Here is a 15,258-nt window from a genome sequence, read left to right on the forward strand (position 1 = left end):
TTCTTATTGATGCATAAGAATTAGAGTTGGTTTATCTCATTACAGTGGAAGGAGTTTGAGGGACAAGGACAGCACACATGTCACATATTCCTGCTTGTAATACCAGCCTCTGTGATAGAGTAAGTTAGTCAAAAAGGGCAACTGGGTATGGCACCATTGGGTGTCTATTTTTCATCTCCCTACTCTAGATGGACAAAATCCCAACTATATACAACTGGAGTTTGACAAAATTGCACTCACATTCCTCCATAAATATGATCTACAGAAGATGGACACTGGTACTTCATAGAAAGAAGCTCAATTCTGAGAGCTCATTCTTGTGTGCAGTTCTGTGGCCTCTCTGATGTTCATGACAGAGCTGTCACCTATTGTAATACAATGACTGCTATTTGGGGACAGACCTCTATTTTAACATCTGCTCTTACAGTAGCTGGGCAGAAGTGTAAGAGCAGGGCATGAGTGCAATGACCCTTCTTACAGTGCTTGCCCTCAGCCTCCCATGAAAAGCAACTGATGGGTATCCTGAACCAGAAGGCTCTTTGTGTTTACTAGCACTTCAGAAAAGTTTCTTCTACAAAATGTCTAATTATTTTATGAACCCAGACAAACCCAGCATCCATCAAACATTTTAAAGCAACAGTACTAAAACATAACGTACATTATGTGCTAAAATCCATCATCAAACAAACAAAGGACTGCCAAAACAAAAAACCCCAACCTAGAATCATGTTCATACTATTAAGCTTGCCGTGTCCTAGGTCACCTCATGAGTCAATACTGAGTTCATGGAGACATTTTCAGTTCTAGACTTGTTCACTGTGTAAACACCTCTGAAAGACAGAAGTTTCTTGTCATGTGGCCAGTCTAGGGACAAGTCACTACTCTTCATTTATTTATTTAAAAAGTATTCTAAGCACAAAAATATCAGAAGTATCTTACCTTTTCCTTCAAAAATAATGCTCTTTGTGTTATAGCCAAATAATTAAGCCACAAATCTTGACACATATTTAGACTAACTTTTTACATAGAAGAGAATCTACATTGCAGCCAAAAATTTGCTGTCTGGATTAAGGGTAAGCAATGCATACAGGTGTATCACAGTTACAACCATCACAGGTAATCACTGGCTTCTCCTGAATAACCAACCATGCAAAAGTAAAACCCATGTCTTAAAAACCCTCAGACTTGGAAAGGTTTGTAAAAGCTTTAAAGTAATTGATTTATGCATCAGCCTGTTTGTGAACTGAAAGTTACAAGCACAACCAGTTTCATTCAATGTGGTTTCCACAAATTTACTTGTTAGGCAAACTTATCATTAATTTCCTTTGTCAACAGTAAAAATGCAAATAATACCAATAAATAATGATGGGGAAATTTAGTTATAGGAGTTGAATATACTTAAGTGTACGCATTTAACTTCTTCAGCCTCTCTTCCTCTTTCTAAAGCCCACTTAGCCTGCTTAGTGAAAAGCTGAGAACAGAGTATTTTGGCACTTACATGAATAAAAGAGGCTCCTGACAAAGGGCTATCAACTTAAGATAGTCATGACAAGTTCTTCCCTGGCTGGAACTTGAAGCTAGGCAAATTCAGTCTAGAATGACGGGGATTTATTTCCTAAAATAAAAATGTGAATTTAACCACTACAACTATGACTCTGCAGAACTGATTTTTCTCATAAATTTAAAAATTTAAGTTATTAATTTTAATTTAACTCCGCTTGTTTTAATTTTAACACATCCAAGCTCAAAATAAATTTGAGAATCAATGGTTAACTCCTTTGTTTATGAAGACAGTAAGCTTAGATCGTCACATATGAATTCACCAGTTTGCATCTTGTCCCAGAAGACATATGATGCACCTCCCATATGTGAGTTTTCTCATGTCAAAACAATGTGACTTGGAATGAAGAAGCAAAGACAAAGCAGGGGGAAAGAGGAAGAACTGTTAGCCAATGTCTTACAGAGGCTTCCAGGGAAGGAACAGGAAGGAATGTGAAGGTTGAAGGTAAAAATTAAAAGTACAGTTGAGGATTTTGGTATGGGCACATACAACCTGAGGCAGGGTGGCAACAGTCACAGTTCATGGGTGAAAATTTAAGTAGTTCAGGTTTACTTAGACAGTTATTCTTCTCATAAGCAGCAATTTTTTCCCATGAAAATAAGTTTTCTGAAGGCAGCATCTAAATTTAATTTCAGTGACAACACCCCCTTTGTATATTTACTACATTCCTTTTCTTCTAATCACAGGATGCTGTGAAACATTTTGCAGTTTGACATATCCAACTTGTCAGAGTGTGTGCCTAAAGCACAAGTAGCATTTATAAAATCAAACCCTGAAGATGGAGGCAGCAAGTGGTCACACTTCCAGCTGATTGCATTAGACTTAGACAATCCATGCAAATTCACAAACTTCAAGCATCAAACCTAGCAGTTATTTTAGGACTAATTAATTGAACACTAAGGAATATTTTGTATTTGCAGTCATGTTGTAATTATGAATTTGGGCAAAAACTTGAGTGAAAATTAAAAAATCTTGACTCAATATAATCAGAAACAGCACAGCACTCTCAAAATCAAAGTTTGTATTGGATGTGGTCATGCTAGAAGAATAAAACAGCAAGGACTCCTTTGTGGCAAAAAGTTCTAAGATTCACAAAAAGTCATGACTCGAGGAGGATCACAGTACCCATGGTGGGATATACCAGCCTTAGAAGTAAAACAAACATCAGGGCAGACAAATATCATGCTCTAGTTAACTGTATCTTACTATTTAAATCTGTAAGAGCACAAAATGCTATAATAAAGGTGGACAGCTGGACTCTTGACATTTTCCACAAAGAGACAGTAGCCTCAAAGCACATTATGAGCAACATTATCACCACCTGCACACAAAAAAGGAAAAATTTTCAGTGTAGAAAGCTGAGACTTCTTATCCTTTGAAATGCAGAAATGCTGTAAACCAAGAATTATTTACACTCATCAGAAGTACTCTCCTTGCTAACTGGGGCATGACAACAACTGACCTCAAAGCAAGACTGCTGAATGATGACAAACCACATACGAAAATATATTTGGAAACATGGTTAATTATTGCCTGAAGCAAAGAATTGGATTTTACAGAAGTACTAGCAGACCACTACATCTTACAGTCTGGATCAGTGAAAAAATAATAAACAGGCCAACAGAGAAACCACCCTCAAACAATCATTTTAATCAATAATGAACTACTGGTGTAAAGGCATTTTCAGACTGATGTGGTGATCAGTTTTTACTGAGAGTCATAAATGGAAGGTGCCAAAAGATGCAGCAGAGATTCCAATACAGATCCAAGTTTCAGGAAGACAGCAGCAGACTGTAAGACCATCAATACAGGAAACCATTGAATAGTTCAGTCCAGCTGTATCATCCTTGCTAAGAATGTGGAAGGGAGGTAACAAAAGCTGCTCCACAATGAAGTCCTATGCAGCACAGATGACTCCATCTGCTTCAAGTTAAATAAAATACTGTAAGGAAATTTAAATTCTCCATTTGTCTCAGAATGAGGCAGGTGTATATGCTATTATGTATGAAGTACATGTTTCAAATAATAGATACAAAAAATACACTCAGAAAGCCAATACATCTACAAGAACTGACCTTAGATTCAACTATGTTATAGTTTATTAAACATATGAGTGAGGTGTAAAGCAGACCTGAGTAACAACCATGGATGCTTTTAAGGTAACACATTCTCTTGGGACCAAAGCATACAGAGTGTTGCTGTGCCTTTTGTAATGCTTCATGCATAGAAGAAAGGTGGGAGTTTTCAATTTCTCAGCAGAAGGTCACATACCAACAAATCCATTCCAAGCTTTGGCAAACTTGTGTTTACACTACATCTCTTTCAGAAACCTAAGGATTTCCTGTAGTTGTGAATTCCAGCAAAGTACAAGAATTTATAATGAATATCAGTACTATCAGTTTCTCTGTATTGGAAAGGACTGACTGAAGGTCCATCTGACTGACTTCATCCATCTATGTAAAATGTGTATCTGTTCTGTATGCACTGCACACAACACAAAAAGAAAGATTTCTTTTTCTAGGGACAACTCCTGCAGTGAAAATCCAATGTGCTAGGTCCAGCCAGAAGTGACGAATGGATGCCATATGTCAAAAAGAAGTTAGATGATTGTTGAGTGAACAAAAGGATTACTAGCACTCAAAACTGCTCCAGAGATGGTGGCATGCAACTGCTGGTGTTTCTGCCAGTCAGGGAATGCAAGGGCACTAATCACAAGGGATAACTCTGCAGTTTGCCTATACCAACCGATTTAAAGATCGAAGTAAGAACAGTGTACAACAGATTTCACAGAAGATCTGGACTCAAAAGAGGAGAAGAAAGTGTGATATCTGAAACAGACATCTATTTATCTACCAATGTCTTCCAGTATATCTTAAATGCCTTAGTTATGGGGAGTATATTGCTGTTGGCTGCAATATATTCAAACAAGTAACATAACTTGAAATCATCTGACTGGTAGCAACCAGTATTTTTTTTCCTCAACTGCCAATAATGAACGCATTATTGCAAAATTATGTTTGTAATCATGGAAGGGCAACACCATTAAGAACATAATTATCATTACTAAGCTACCAGTCACCCAGCAGTAACACATGTGAACAAACATCTATAGTTTTAGAAGCTTATGCAACTATCAGGATTTGCTGTCCCACATGGTATCATCATCTGACATGTCTGCTATTAGTTGACTAAAGTAGTACTTCCTAAATGCAGAAATTAAACTTATTTCAACTGAATCAAAACCAGACAAATTCTAAATGCAGGCATACATTTGTATTGCCTTTAATTGCCTTAATTGCCTCTAAGTCAAAGTCTATTCTCAAAGTCAACACAGAAGACAGACTTACAATGATAGAAGTCCTATACCTTGTCAATAAAGGTCAGTTTTTCTAAATCACATCTTGAGAACTGAATGCATAAACCAGAGTTTTCTCCAAAACCCTCTGTTACTGCAAGCCATTACAGACCTCACTCTTTGCTTGGACTCTGAACTGAGCTACAGATTGCAACACAATGCCTGGAACAGCTCAAGACTTGTGGGTGATCGCTGAGAGCATTAGAGATGACACCTTCTAACAGACCATTCTTCCTCCCACAGCAATATTAAAAGGAGGTGAATTTTTTCTGCTTCAGTTCACAAATATTCATGATGCATATTTGGAATTTTGTAAGTAAAGTAATGAATTCTCTCTTGGGAAGCACTGTATCATGCTCTTGGTCATCCTCAAGCAACTCAGCTGCCATATCTCTTAGAGAAAGCATCTGGTTTGTCAAGGAGAACATTCCAAGTTTAGAGCCACAGATGAAGTCCTTGCCTAATCCAAAACACACACAGATTATTGCTGTTAAACACACTGCCTTCTGACACTTTCTGACTACTAGATTTTCAGTACAGATTATGTGCTTCAACAAAGTTACCTTTAATACCCAGTGATCACTACCAAAGCCTCCCACGTGTGTGACTGAGCATGTTCTGTAGCACAGGAGCATTGTCAGTAGTGCAGTTAGCCTCTTGGTGACAAATAAAGTACCTTCATTGCCATGAGTTCCTGCATCAAGACTGCATTTTCCAGGTCTAGCCTCTGGCTGTCTCCACGTGGCTTAACGTCATAACTAAGGGGATCAATGTGGATGCTTTCCAGCTCCAGCATTGTCAGTTTCACTGCTGCCCTGTCATTTTTCAACTGCTGGATATAATCCTTCAGCCGCTGCTCATCCTCCTTTGTAAATTCTGTATCACAACTGCTTGCAGTTGAGCTGGTAGTACTGGAATGAGAAAGAACAATATTTTAAAAATTACCTTCAGAACAAAATCTCAATTTTTACATCAAACACTCTCCCAATACTTAATCAACACATCTAAGTCTTACTTAAAAGTTCACAGAAAGGACACACATAGCACAGACTGGACATTCCAATGTTCAGAAGATTCAGACGAGTGTGACAAATTCAGAAAAGAAATTAATTCTCTAAGCTGCATGAGAAAAGTGAATCATGTGACAACTTCTCCGCAGAGCCAGATATTTAGTGACGTGTAACTGAATTACTTTTTCTCAAATGGTGTCTTCTGAAAAGTGTCCTTTTTTTTTTAATTAAAGAAAAAAGCTACTTCAGATTTCTTAGCAATAACCCAGCACAGCAAGCTTCTCTCTGCTGCTCAGACACCGAGTCTTGATCTTTTTTGGGAAGAAGCATCTGCTACGAAAAAAGCATCAGCCCAGACCTGAATTATCTCTGCTGATGGCCGTACCAGTTATCATCTCAGATATTTTAGTGGATACTTTTAGGAATCAACCTGAGCAAAATTCCACGGGCAGATGCCAGGAGACAGCATCTTTAGCATGTTGAGGTGTATTCCTTAGTATATTGACTGGAGGGATTTAAAACTAACCCACAGGTTAACAGAAATTTTAATAAACCCCCATAATAAAAGACTTGGTGTATCATCTCCTATCTACAGGCACCAAACAAATGATGGCCCCACAAATGTTTACACAGAGATCACAGGAAGGGAGAATAATGTCTTAGAGCAATTGTGGCTCAGTGCTGCCTATCCACCCACATGCATGCCAGTGCTGCAGGGGGCCGAGACTGATACAGCTGTAGCATTCCAGGGCTGAATATAGTTGCAATAACACTAAAAGGAAAATAAAATGCCATGTTGTTTCTATAACCTCACTCAAAGCTGCCTGCTGTCTCCTGAGGTCCTGTAATCAGCTGCCGGGTGAGGGATAAGTCATCCATTAACTATGCCTGTCTGGAATGCTAGATGATCTCAGTTATCAGCAGGGGAATAAATCACTTTCTGTATCAAATTGCACTGCTGTTCAACATTTTTGTACTAAGAAAAAAAAAGTCCCACTCGCTACATGCTGTGAGAGCCAGGATGATTCCTAAAATATTGTGCATGTGAAAAAGGGGGATCCTATCAAGATAGGCTTAATTTTTCTCTTTTGTTTGGTTCTACTTCAGCTAAAGCTACATCGACTTAGAAGTGCTTCAAATAATTGCCAATCTTCCCACAAATTCCAAGCACAGCCTTGGAGAGGATGGGAGAATTGGCAGGTCTACAAAGATTTCACAAAATCCTTCCACCTCATCAAATATCACATTACAGCTCTTTGCTACAGTTCTCTGTCAATTTCACATTATTCCTTCCTTTTCTGCAGTACAAGAGGTGCTTGGCATATTTGCAACTCGTGTAAACTGGTCTTTGCTTTTGTTTTCATCCATTTCCATCTGCAGTGAAGCTAAAAGCACCCAGTACCTACATTGCATAGAAATCCTCTCAGGCTGAAACAAATTTTTGTTCATACTGTTTCTTCATTAAAAAATCTCTGAACACTTAATAAATGTTGCTGTACTAAGCCTAAAGATATCTTGCTGAAGTAGATATTAATATAAAAATAATGAGGACAAACAAAGTGAAAAATACTTAATTCTGTAGTGAAGTCATGTTGCAAGCTTTGTCAGCACCCAAAGACAGCAGTTGCACAGCTTTTCTGGATTAAATGTAAAACAGCTGTTCCTGGAGGAAGGACAGCTTTTATAGTCTACACAGGCTTCAAATCTTGGGGCACAAAGACCTCATCTCAGCTTACACTTGCAAAGGAAAGAAAATCTAGTTCTCCTGTTGCAAATGAAACCTGAGCAAAAAAAATGCTCCAAATCTATTGTTATGTTGAGCCGGACCTCGTACTCACTGTATATTCACAGATTTTGGTCCTTAAAGATCTAGGGCTATGCACATATATTTTAGGGGACTGCAGTCCAAACTGTGGAAGGCAATCTGGGCTGTTGCCACTGATACTCACTTAGGCTGCTTTTACTTCAGTCCTGGCTGCCTGCCTGCAGCTCCACTGGTGAATTGCTAGCAGGCTGCTCTTCTTCTATTTTTTTTTCCTTTTTTTTTTTTTTTTTTTTTTTTTTAAGAAGTCGAGGGGTGCTTAGTGAGGAGCCTGTCTCAGCCAGCACACAAAGGGACAAGAACCTTCCTTTTCCCCCCACATTTAGCAGTAAGTCAAACTGGAAGCAGCTGAGGTACAAAGCCTACTTTGGGCTATTGTAAAAATGAGGCTGCATCATGAGGTACAGAAATAAAAGTGCAGTGTTTCTGATCTCCCCCAAAAGCCCTGCCATGTAGCTCTCCACAGCCACAATGACAGCCCACTGCTGCACTGTTTAAAGCTGGTGAGCATATGATCCTGAATTTCAGCTATTGTCCTCCCTTCTGACAGCAACCAGGACAAAGGAAAACATATATATAAAGTAATGCATCTATCAAAAAACTACAGCAGACAGTTGCAAAAGATGTGCAGTTTCTCATTTCTCAAGTGTGTAGGTAAGGACAAAGGATCACAATTTCATTGCAGCTGGAGGGAATACAACATCAATCTGCTCATTCTTACTACTGTAGTATTTAGAACAAGCCATGAGAAATGTTCTTCACACTTGCTTCATCCCTTGAGTCTTTTACAATGATGTCATGCCTGGATGATGTCAAATGAATTTTCATATGCAATTTGTGGAAAATATGTGGGTTGGTATAGCATAATGTACAGTCTTACTTGCTGGCATGCATGTGTGTGTATAAAATGTAGTGGATGGATATAAATGAGGCTTTCAACGGTGCCTCTGTGTGAGTAATTTCTGAACACTACCAAAATGTGTGCATAAAACCCTATATAAGCATCAGTTTATGTGCTAAAAATCAAGTCAATAAATAAATCTGCAATTCAGCAATGGTGTGGATAAATAGAAAAGTTGATAGAACTAAGACATCGCAGTCAGAACCAAATCCACAAAATTGCCTGAATGACTGCACACAGCCTAAGACTTAAAAGAATACACTTGATACACAGTATACATGGGCCAACCACATTCTAGCTGAATGTTGTGGATTGAGATCTGAAAGAGCAGTGTCAGAAGATAGTTAACTTCCTGAGAAACTGTATATACTCCAACCAGGCAAAAGACAAAAACCAGTCTATTTGGCTAAAATCAGAGCCTTTGATAAACTACCCTGGTTCCTTCTAAGACTACTTGAGTCCAGCAATGGGGTATTACATAGATAACACTGAGACATCTGCTTGGATATTTCTAAATAACTTATTTGCACACTTCAGCCAAGATAATCTTGTCTGTCAGTGACTTCTCTGAAATCTGAAATGATTCTGATGAGAGATATATTCCTACAGTTGACTGAGTTCAGATATTTTTGTTACACTGCATAATACTGAAAAGAATCCCCTTTGCAGATCTCTCCTGCCATGAATCCAGAAGCAAGACTGGGCTTACTAGCATTGCAGGGAATAAAATCCTCCATTTTCAGTCAGTGTTCCAACTGGACTCATTTTATTCTGCATCCTTCTAAAGGTGCAATCAGTCAAACTTTGTTGGCAATATATGCTCTATAGCTAGCTTCTGTCCATTTAAAATAATTTTGACTTCCAACTACACTGCAGACTGATTTCTGTTTTCAAAAACTGAATTGGTAACATTATTGTGGTGCTGCTGCCAGCCAAATGAATTTAGATGCTCTTAATTGCATTTCATTTATTTTCATTTCAGTTGCTCCCTTTTACAGTCTTTAACAACTTGTCACTAGTGGAACGCCAAGCATTTATTCTCAGTAACGTGTTCACTGGTTTGACATTCAGAATCTCATTTGAAATTTCAAAGCTCAAGATGGGTCAACAATTCCATTGTAAATCTATATTCTACAAGATTTGAAACAGCAGGGAGAATTACTCATTTGTCACAAGTCTCAGCAAAGGATAGTTTTCATCACTCCACTACTTATTCATTCAGCTGGTTTCAAAAGGAAAAGGTAGCAATATATACCTGCAACCAAAAGCCTGCAACACTGTAACAGCCATAGCAAAAAAAAATCAGTTTTCCAGATATGAAATATGTTTGAATCACATATTGTAAAAATATTTTCATTTCAGTGCAGTGGCCCCCAAATGGTGGTTCACACAGCATTCACTAGTGATGTGGGCTTGCTCTGCTTCCCAGTTTTATCGACTGCCAAGTTCACAGAATCATAGAATATCCTGAGCTGGAAGGGACAAACAAGGATCATCAAAGTCCAACTCCTGGCCCTGCACAGGATAGCCCTGCGAAATCACAACATGTGCCTGAGAGTGTTGTCAAATACCCCTTGAACTCTGTCAGATTTGGTGCTATGACCACTTCCCTGGGGAGCCTGTTCCATTGCCCGACCACTCTCTGAATGAAAAACCTGAGTGAAGTTCTTGAAGACAAATAAAAAACCATTAAGCCTGCACGATCAGCTAGAAATCCAATTTGCTTTGCTATGTCTGCTAAGATACCACTGTAATAAAAAACTCCAAGAACAAAGAACCATAGGGTTCTGAAGGTCTGTGGCAATGGGATTTCTGTCTAGAACAGTAGGAAACCAAGTGACAAGGGAGCACACATGAATGGATTGAGACAGCTGGCAACCCAGGCAGGATAACTCCAAAAAAAGCAGGAGCAGGGGCCTGGAGAGAAACAAAAAGGATACAGAATGATAAGGGGAGGAGAGTTAATGACAAAATCTTCAATTTTTTAAACCTGAGACAGTATTTACCAATAGAGATATTGACAGACTGAATCAATGGGCTGAGGCTAAGTGTATGAGCAAGGGCAAATGCCATGTCCTGTCTTTGGGTCACTACAACCCTATGCAGTGCTACAGGCTGCAGGAAGAGTGGCTGGAAAGCTGCTCAGCAGAAATGACCTGGGTGCTGGTCAACAGCAGCTACACATAAGCCAGCAGAGGGCTCCGGGGGGCCAGCAGAACGTGGCCAAGAAGACCAAGAGCATCTTGGCTTGCATCAGCAATAGTGTGGCCATCAGGCCCAGGGAAGTAATAGTCCCCCTGTACTTGGCACTGGTGAGGTCGTATCTCGAGTACTGTGTCCAGCTCCGAGCTCTTCACTACAACAAAGCCATTGAGGTGTTGGAGCATGTCCAGAGAAGGGCAACCAAGCTGATGAAGGGTCTGGAGCACAAGCCTAATGAGGAGCAGCTGAGGGAGCTGGGGGGTTTAGGCTGGAGAAGGGAAGGTTCAGGGAAGGCCTCAACTGCTCTCTACAACTACTTGAAAGGATGTTGTAGTGAGGTGGGGGTCAGTCCTTTCTGCCATGTCCCAGGTGAAAGGATGAGATGAAATGGCCTTGAATTGTACCAGGGGAGGTTCCAATTAGATACTAGAAAAAAAAATTCACTGACAGAATGGTTAGGCATTGGAATAAGTTGCCCAGAGATGTGATGGAGTCATCATCTCTGGAAGTGTTCAAGAGGCACCTGGATGTGGCACTGGCAGATATAATTTAGGGGTGATAATGATGGTGCTGGGTTGACAGTTGAACAAAATGATCTTGAAGGCCTCTTCCCCACTTGATGACTAGGTGATTTGGTGATGGAAATATTGAAAAGTGTGTGCCTTTTGAATCAACACAGATTTTCCATCAATGGGCTGGCACAATGTCATGTGTCTATAAGCGGGTGCTTCTCTTTTGAGACAAGGTTCACAGAAAGGAAAAGTCTGAAAACACTTTCTAACCATGTATCGCCTGAACACAACAGAGGGATTTGTATTTGTTGAAGAAGCTGAAGTTTCAGAAATATTTTCACCGATATGTATGTTTAGGCAAAGATAAATTACACTGGGCATGGAGAGAGGGACAACAATGTGCAAGTGACAATCAGATCAGGGTGCCTATATGAGAAATTCCTGACTTGCTGCTTGCCTTTGGGTAAGTGACAGAAGCTTCTCTCTCTCATGTTCCACATATATCAAACCAGTTAAGAAGTTATCTTAGTCAGTACAGTGTCTTACTTCATGCCAGAAAAAAAATATCCTACAATGATAGTGACTCAAGCTAAAATGTCTCTCTTGCACACACGAACATTTGCATTTTTACATTTCATGACATAGTTTACACTGATGAAATTTGAAATCTCATGCCAATTTAATCATACTCTGCTGAAACCTTATCTACTCAGCCAACTCATTACATGTACACATACAAACAGTGCCAGCTGGCCACCAAATGTTCATGGTAAACAATGAGCACATACACAAACACAGATACCTCTCTCCCTTACCCTTCCCCTCAAAAAACCAAGAATTATGTTAAAGCAAGCAAGGACTGTAGAGACTACATTCCCACCAAATGCTTTCAGTGAAAGGTTAGGTGAGCAAACACTAGAACAGGAGCAACCCTCCCTCCTCCCAGCCTCAATTCTCACCTGTCAGTACTGGAAACTCTCTAAAATTGTTTTAAAAAGAAAAAAAATTATTATGCCTTGGCTACACACCAGATGTCTCACAAGGAACAAAAACACTGAGGTACTTATGAACAACTGAAAATGACCCTTTCAAATAACAGAATGGAAAACAAGCTCAGCCTAGGTACAGATGTTACTACATGTAGCCACATACAACATGTTCAGAGACAGGTGTAGATATGACATAAGTGCACACAAACTACCCCAAGTCAAGTACTTGAAACAGTTTTGTGTATGTTCTTTTCGAGGCCATAAAATGCTTTTGGTACAATGTGTAATCAGTGCGTTACTAGCACAGGTGCTGCCACAATAATTTCTATATAAAGCTTTCTTGGACTGAAAATGCACCATAAAACCTCTTTGATTAAAACATTAAAATTTACCTCACATTAGGACCCCGTTCCCTCAGATTACCTTTTGCTCACTTTTTAGCTATTCTACACCAGTCATATGACAGGGAATAAGATTCTTTGGAGGAGGCATCAGCAAGAAGAGGAAATGATATAGTACTAAAATAAACTTCTGAAGTGTCATAAAAAATGACAGCATTTGAATAAAAAACTGGCTCAAAAACTGAATTAAAATCAAGTTTTGGAGTGAATCTGTGAAACCAAAATAACTTTCAAAAGAAGAATGTTCATCTACATTTATCCAGGATGCTTGCCAAACTTGTATCCATACACAATCACACATATTCACTGCACAGAGTACAATTACACCACAGGCAGGCAAAAACTCAAATTCAAGTTGCTGGCAGATATATTTGAACCGGAACACTTCTGCAATAATAGCTCATCTAAGTCTCATTATTTTACAGATCTTCAGAAAAACTGCAACATTCAGTCTTTCTTGGAAGTACTCACTCTCTCTGTTCCACTCCACCTATGAAAAGAACAGCATAGGAAGGAAGAATCTGGAGACAGGGGCAAAGGGTAATGAGAAGGGAGAGGGAATGGTTTAAAACAAAATGATTGGATTTGCAACATTTATAAAAGAGTTCTTGAGCACTCCAAAATGCCAGTGTAAACATAATTCTGATCTCTGGTTCTCTATACATCCATGCTGTCTGCATATAATAGATATGAATATCAAGTACATGAATTGAATTTGAATAAAACAGCAAGAAAGTCACTGAAGTAAAACAAACATAATGGTTCTGCCCTTTATGAGAAAGATCAAAGTTCAGAGTCACCCATTTGCAACGAATTTATACAAAACCTTTCTTGGCTGGAATTGCTCAAAGCCTAAAGACAATTAGACCACTGAGGCATGGCGACTTATAAATCAAAGCAAAGAAGCCAGAGGACTGAGGTGAGGGAGGTAGTTCAGCAAATACAGTACAAGTGAACTTTTGGTCTGAAATCAAACACTTGGGCATCAGGAGAGCAGAAGAGTTGCAGTTACCTTGTGTGGCTGTTGGATGACAGGCTTTCCCAGGGCTGCACGCTACAGCCAGTGACTGCATAGGCTCCCCCGCAGCTCCCGTCCAGTTTCATCAGCAAAGCTTTTGCTGCGTTCTCAGCTGTCTTCCTGCAGTCATGAGCTCTCTTAAGCATCTGTGTGATGTTTTCATCACCTGTCTGGTCCCCTAGTTTTCAAGCAAACAATCTGTTTCAGAGCTTTGAAGAAGGTGATGGAAATTAAGGCAAGACTAGAGAACCTCCTAGGCACTGTCAGTTTATACCAAGACAGTGACAATAAATTACCAATTTGCCAGTATTAAAAGCAATTTCACTTCTGTGTGAGCATCAGTGGTAACTGGGCTACTGGCCTGAATGCACCTGTTCCAGTCACAAGATCCAGGAATTTGTTGCTCCAGGTAATTATGTCATGTATTATTTTAGCTAGCTTGTCTGTTTGTAAGGGTGCCTGTTGCGCATGAAAATTAGGTTCAGATGATCAAATTATTGACAAACTGGAAAAGCCTCATCCTAAATTACAACTCTTATTCCACTCAGTCCAGTGCTGTTTCACAGTGTGGTCATTTCCAAAGCTTCTTCTCACAAGCACCTTGATCTCAAGCCTAATAGTTTGCCAGAACACCTTCTTACAGGTTACCTTGTCAGCTGGAAGAATTGCCTTACTGCTTAGAAGCAGCCTTTCAGGGTTTACAGTCATGTGTACTAGGCCAAAAGGAAACTAGCACTGGTGTTTATTAATTTGCTGTAATTTCTAGTGGTTATACAGCATCTGTGTAGCTGGTAAGCTATCCCTTCAGCATAGAATCATAGAAACATCAAGACTGGAAGAGACCTTTTAAGATCACAAAGTACAACCATTAACTTGATACTCTGCTGTAACCTCAACTATATCTTCTAGCACCAGGTACAGACACCTCTTAAACACTTCCAAGGATGGTGACTCCACCACCTCCCTGGACAACTTATTCCAGTGCCTAACCACCATAACAGTGATAAAGTTTTTTCCAATATCTACTCTGAATCTCCTCTGCCTCAGCTTATGGACATTCTCTCTAGTCCTCTCACTGCAGGAATGGCAGAAGAGACCATACTCCAACTCTCTACAATCCCCTTTCAGGTAGTTGTAGAAAGCAATGCGGTCACCCCTGAGCTGCCTCTTCTCAAGGCTAAACAAACTTAATTCCCTCAGCCATTCCTCATACGATGTGTGTCCCAGATGTTTTATGATCCTCATTGCCCTTCACTAGACTTGCTCCAGTGCCTCAATGTCCTTTTTTAAGTGAGGGGCCCAAAACTGAGCACAATACTTGAGGTGTGGCCTCACCAACAGGGGGTATGAGGGCATGATCACTCCCCTAGTCCTGCTGGCTACACTATTCTTGATACAGGCCAAGATGCCATTGGTCTTCTGGGCCACCTCTGCACACTGTAAGCTCATATTGAGCCCAATGTCCACCAGCATTCCCAAGTCCCTTT

At 39.7% G+C, this 15,258-nt stretch overlaps 1 protein-coding gene across 1 annotated transcript in view; it reads right to left on the reverse strand.

The window, feature by feature from the left end:
- The window catches only part of MCC (mutated in colorectal cancers), a gene marked incomplete at its 5' end in the record, with an annotated part of 37,249 nt that overhangs the window by 14,992 nt on the left and 6,999 nt on the right, over window positions 1–15,258 (reverse strand). The window contains 2 exons of the mRNA XM_009076045.1: window positions 5,593–5,827; window positions 13,766–13,949. Of these exons, the coding sequence (XP_009074293.1) occupies window positions 5,593–5,827; window positions 13,766–13,949 (419 nt within the window). The remainder of the gene's footprint in view (window positions 1–5,592; window positions 5,828–13,765; window positions 13,950–15,258) is intronic.

Source organism: Acanthisitta chloris, unplaced genomic scaffold, assembly GCF_000695815.1.
Source record: "Acanthisitta chloris isolate BGI_N310 unplaced genomic scaffold, ASM69581v1 scaffold66, whole genome shotgun sequence".
In the NCBI taxonomy this organism is placed as follows: domain Eukaryota; kingdom Metazoa; phylum Chordata; class Aves; order Passeriformes; family Acanthisittidae; genus Acanthisitta; species Acanthisitta chloris.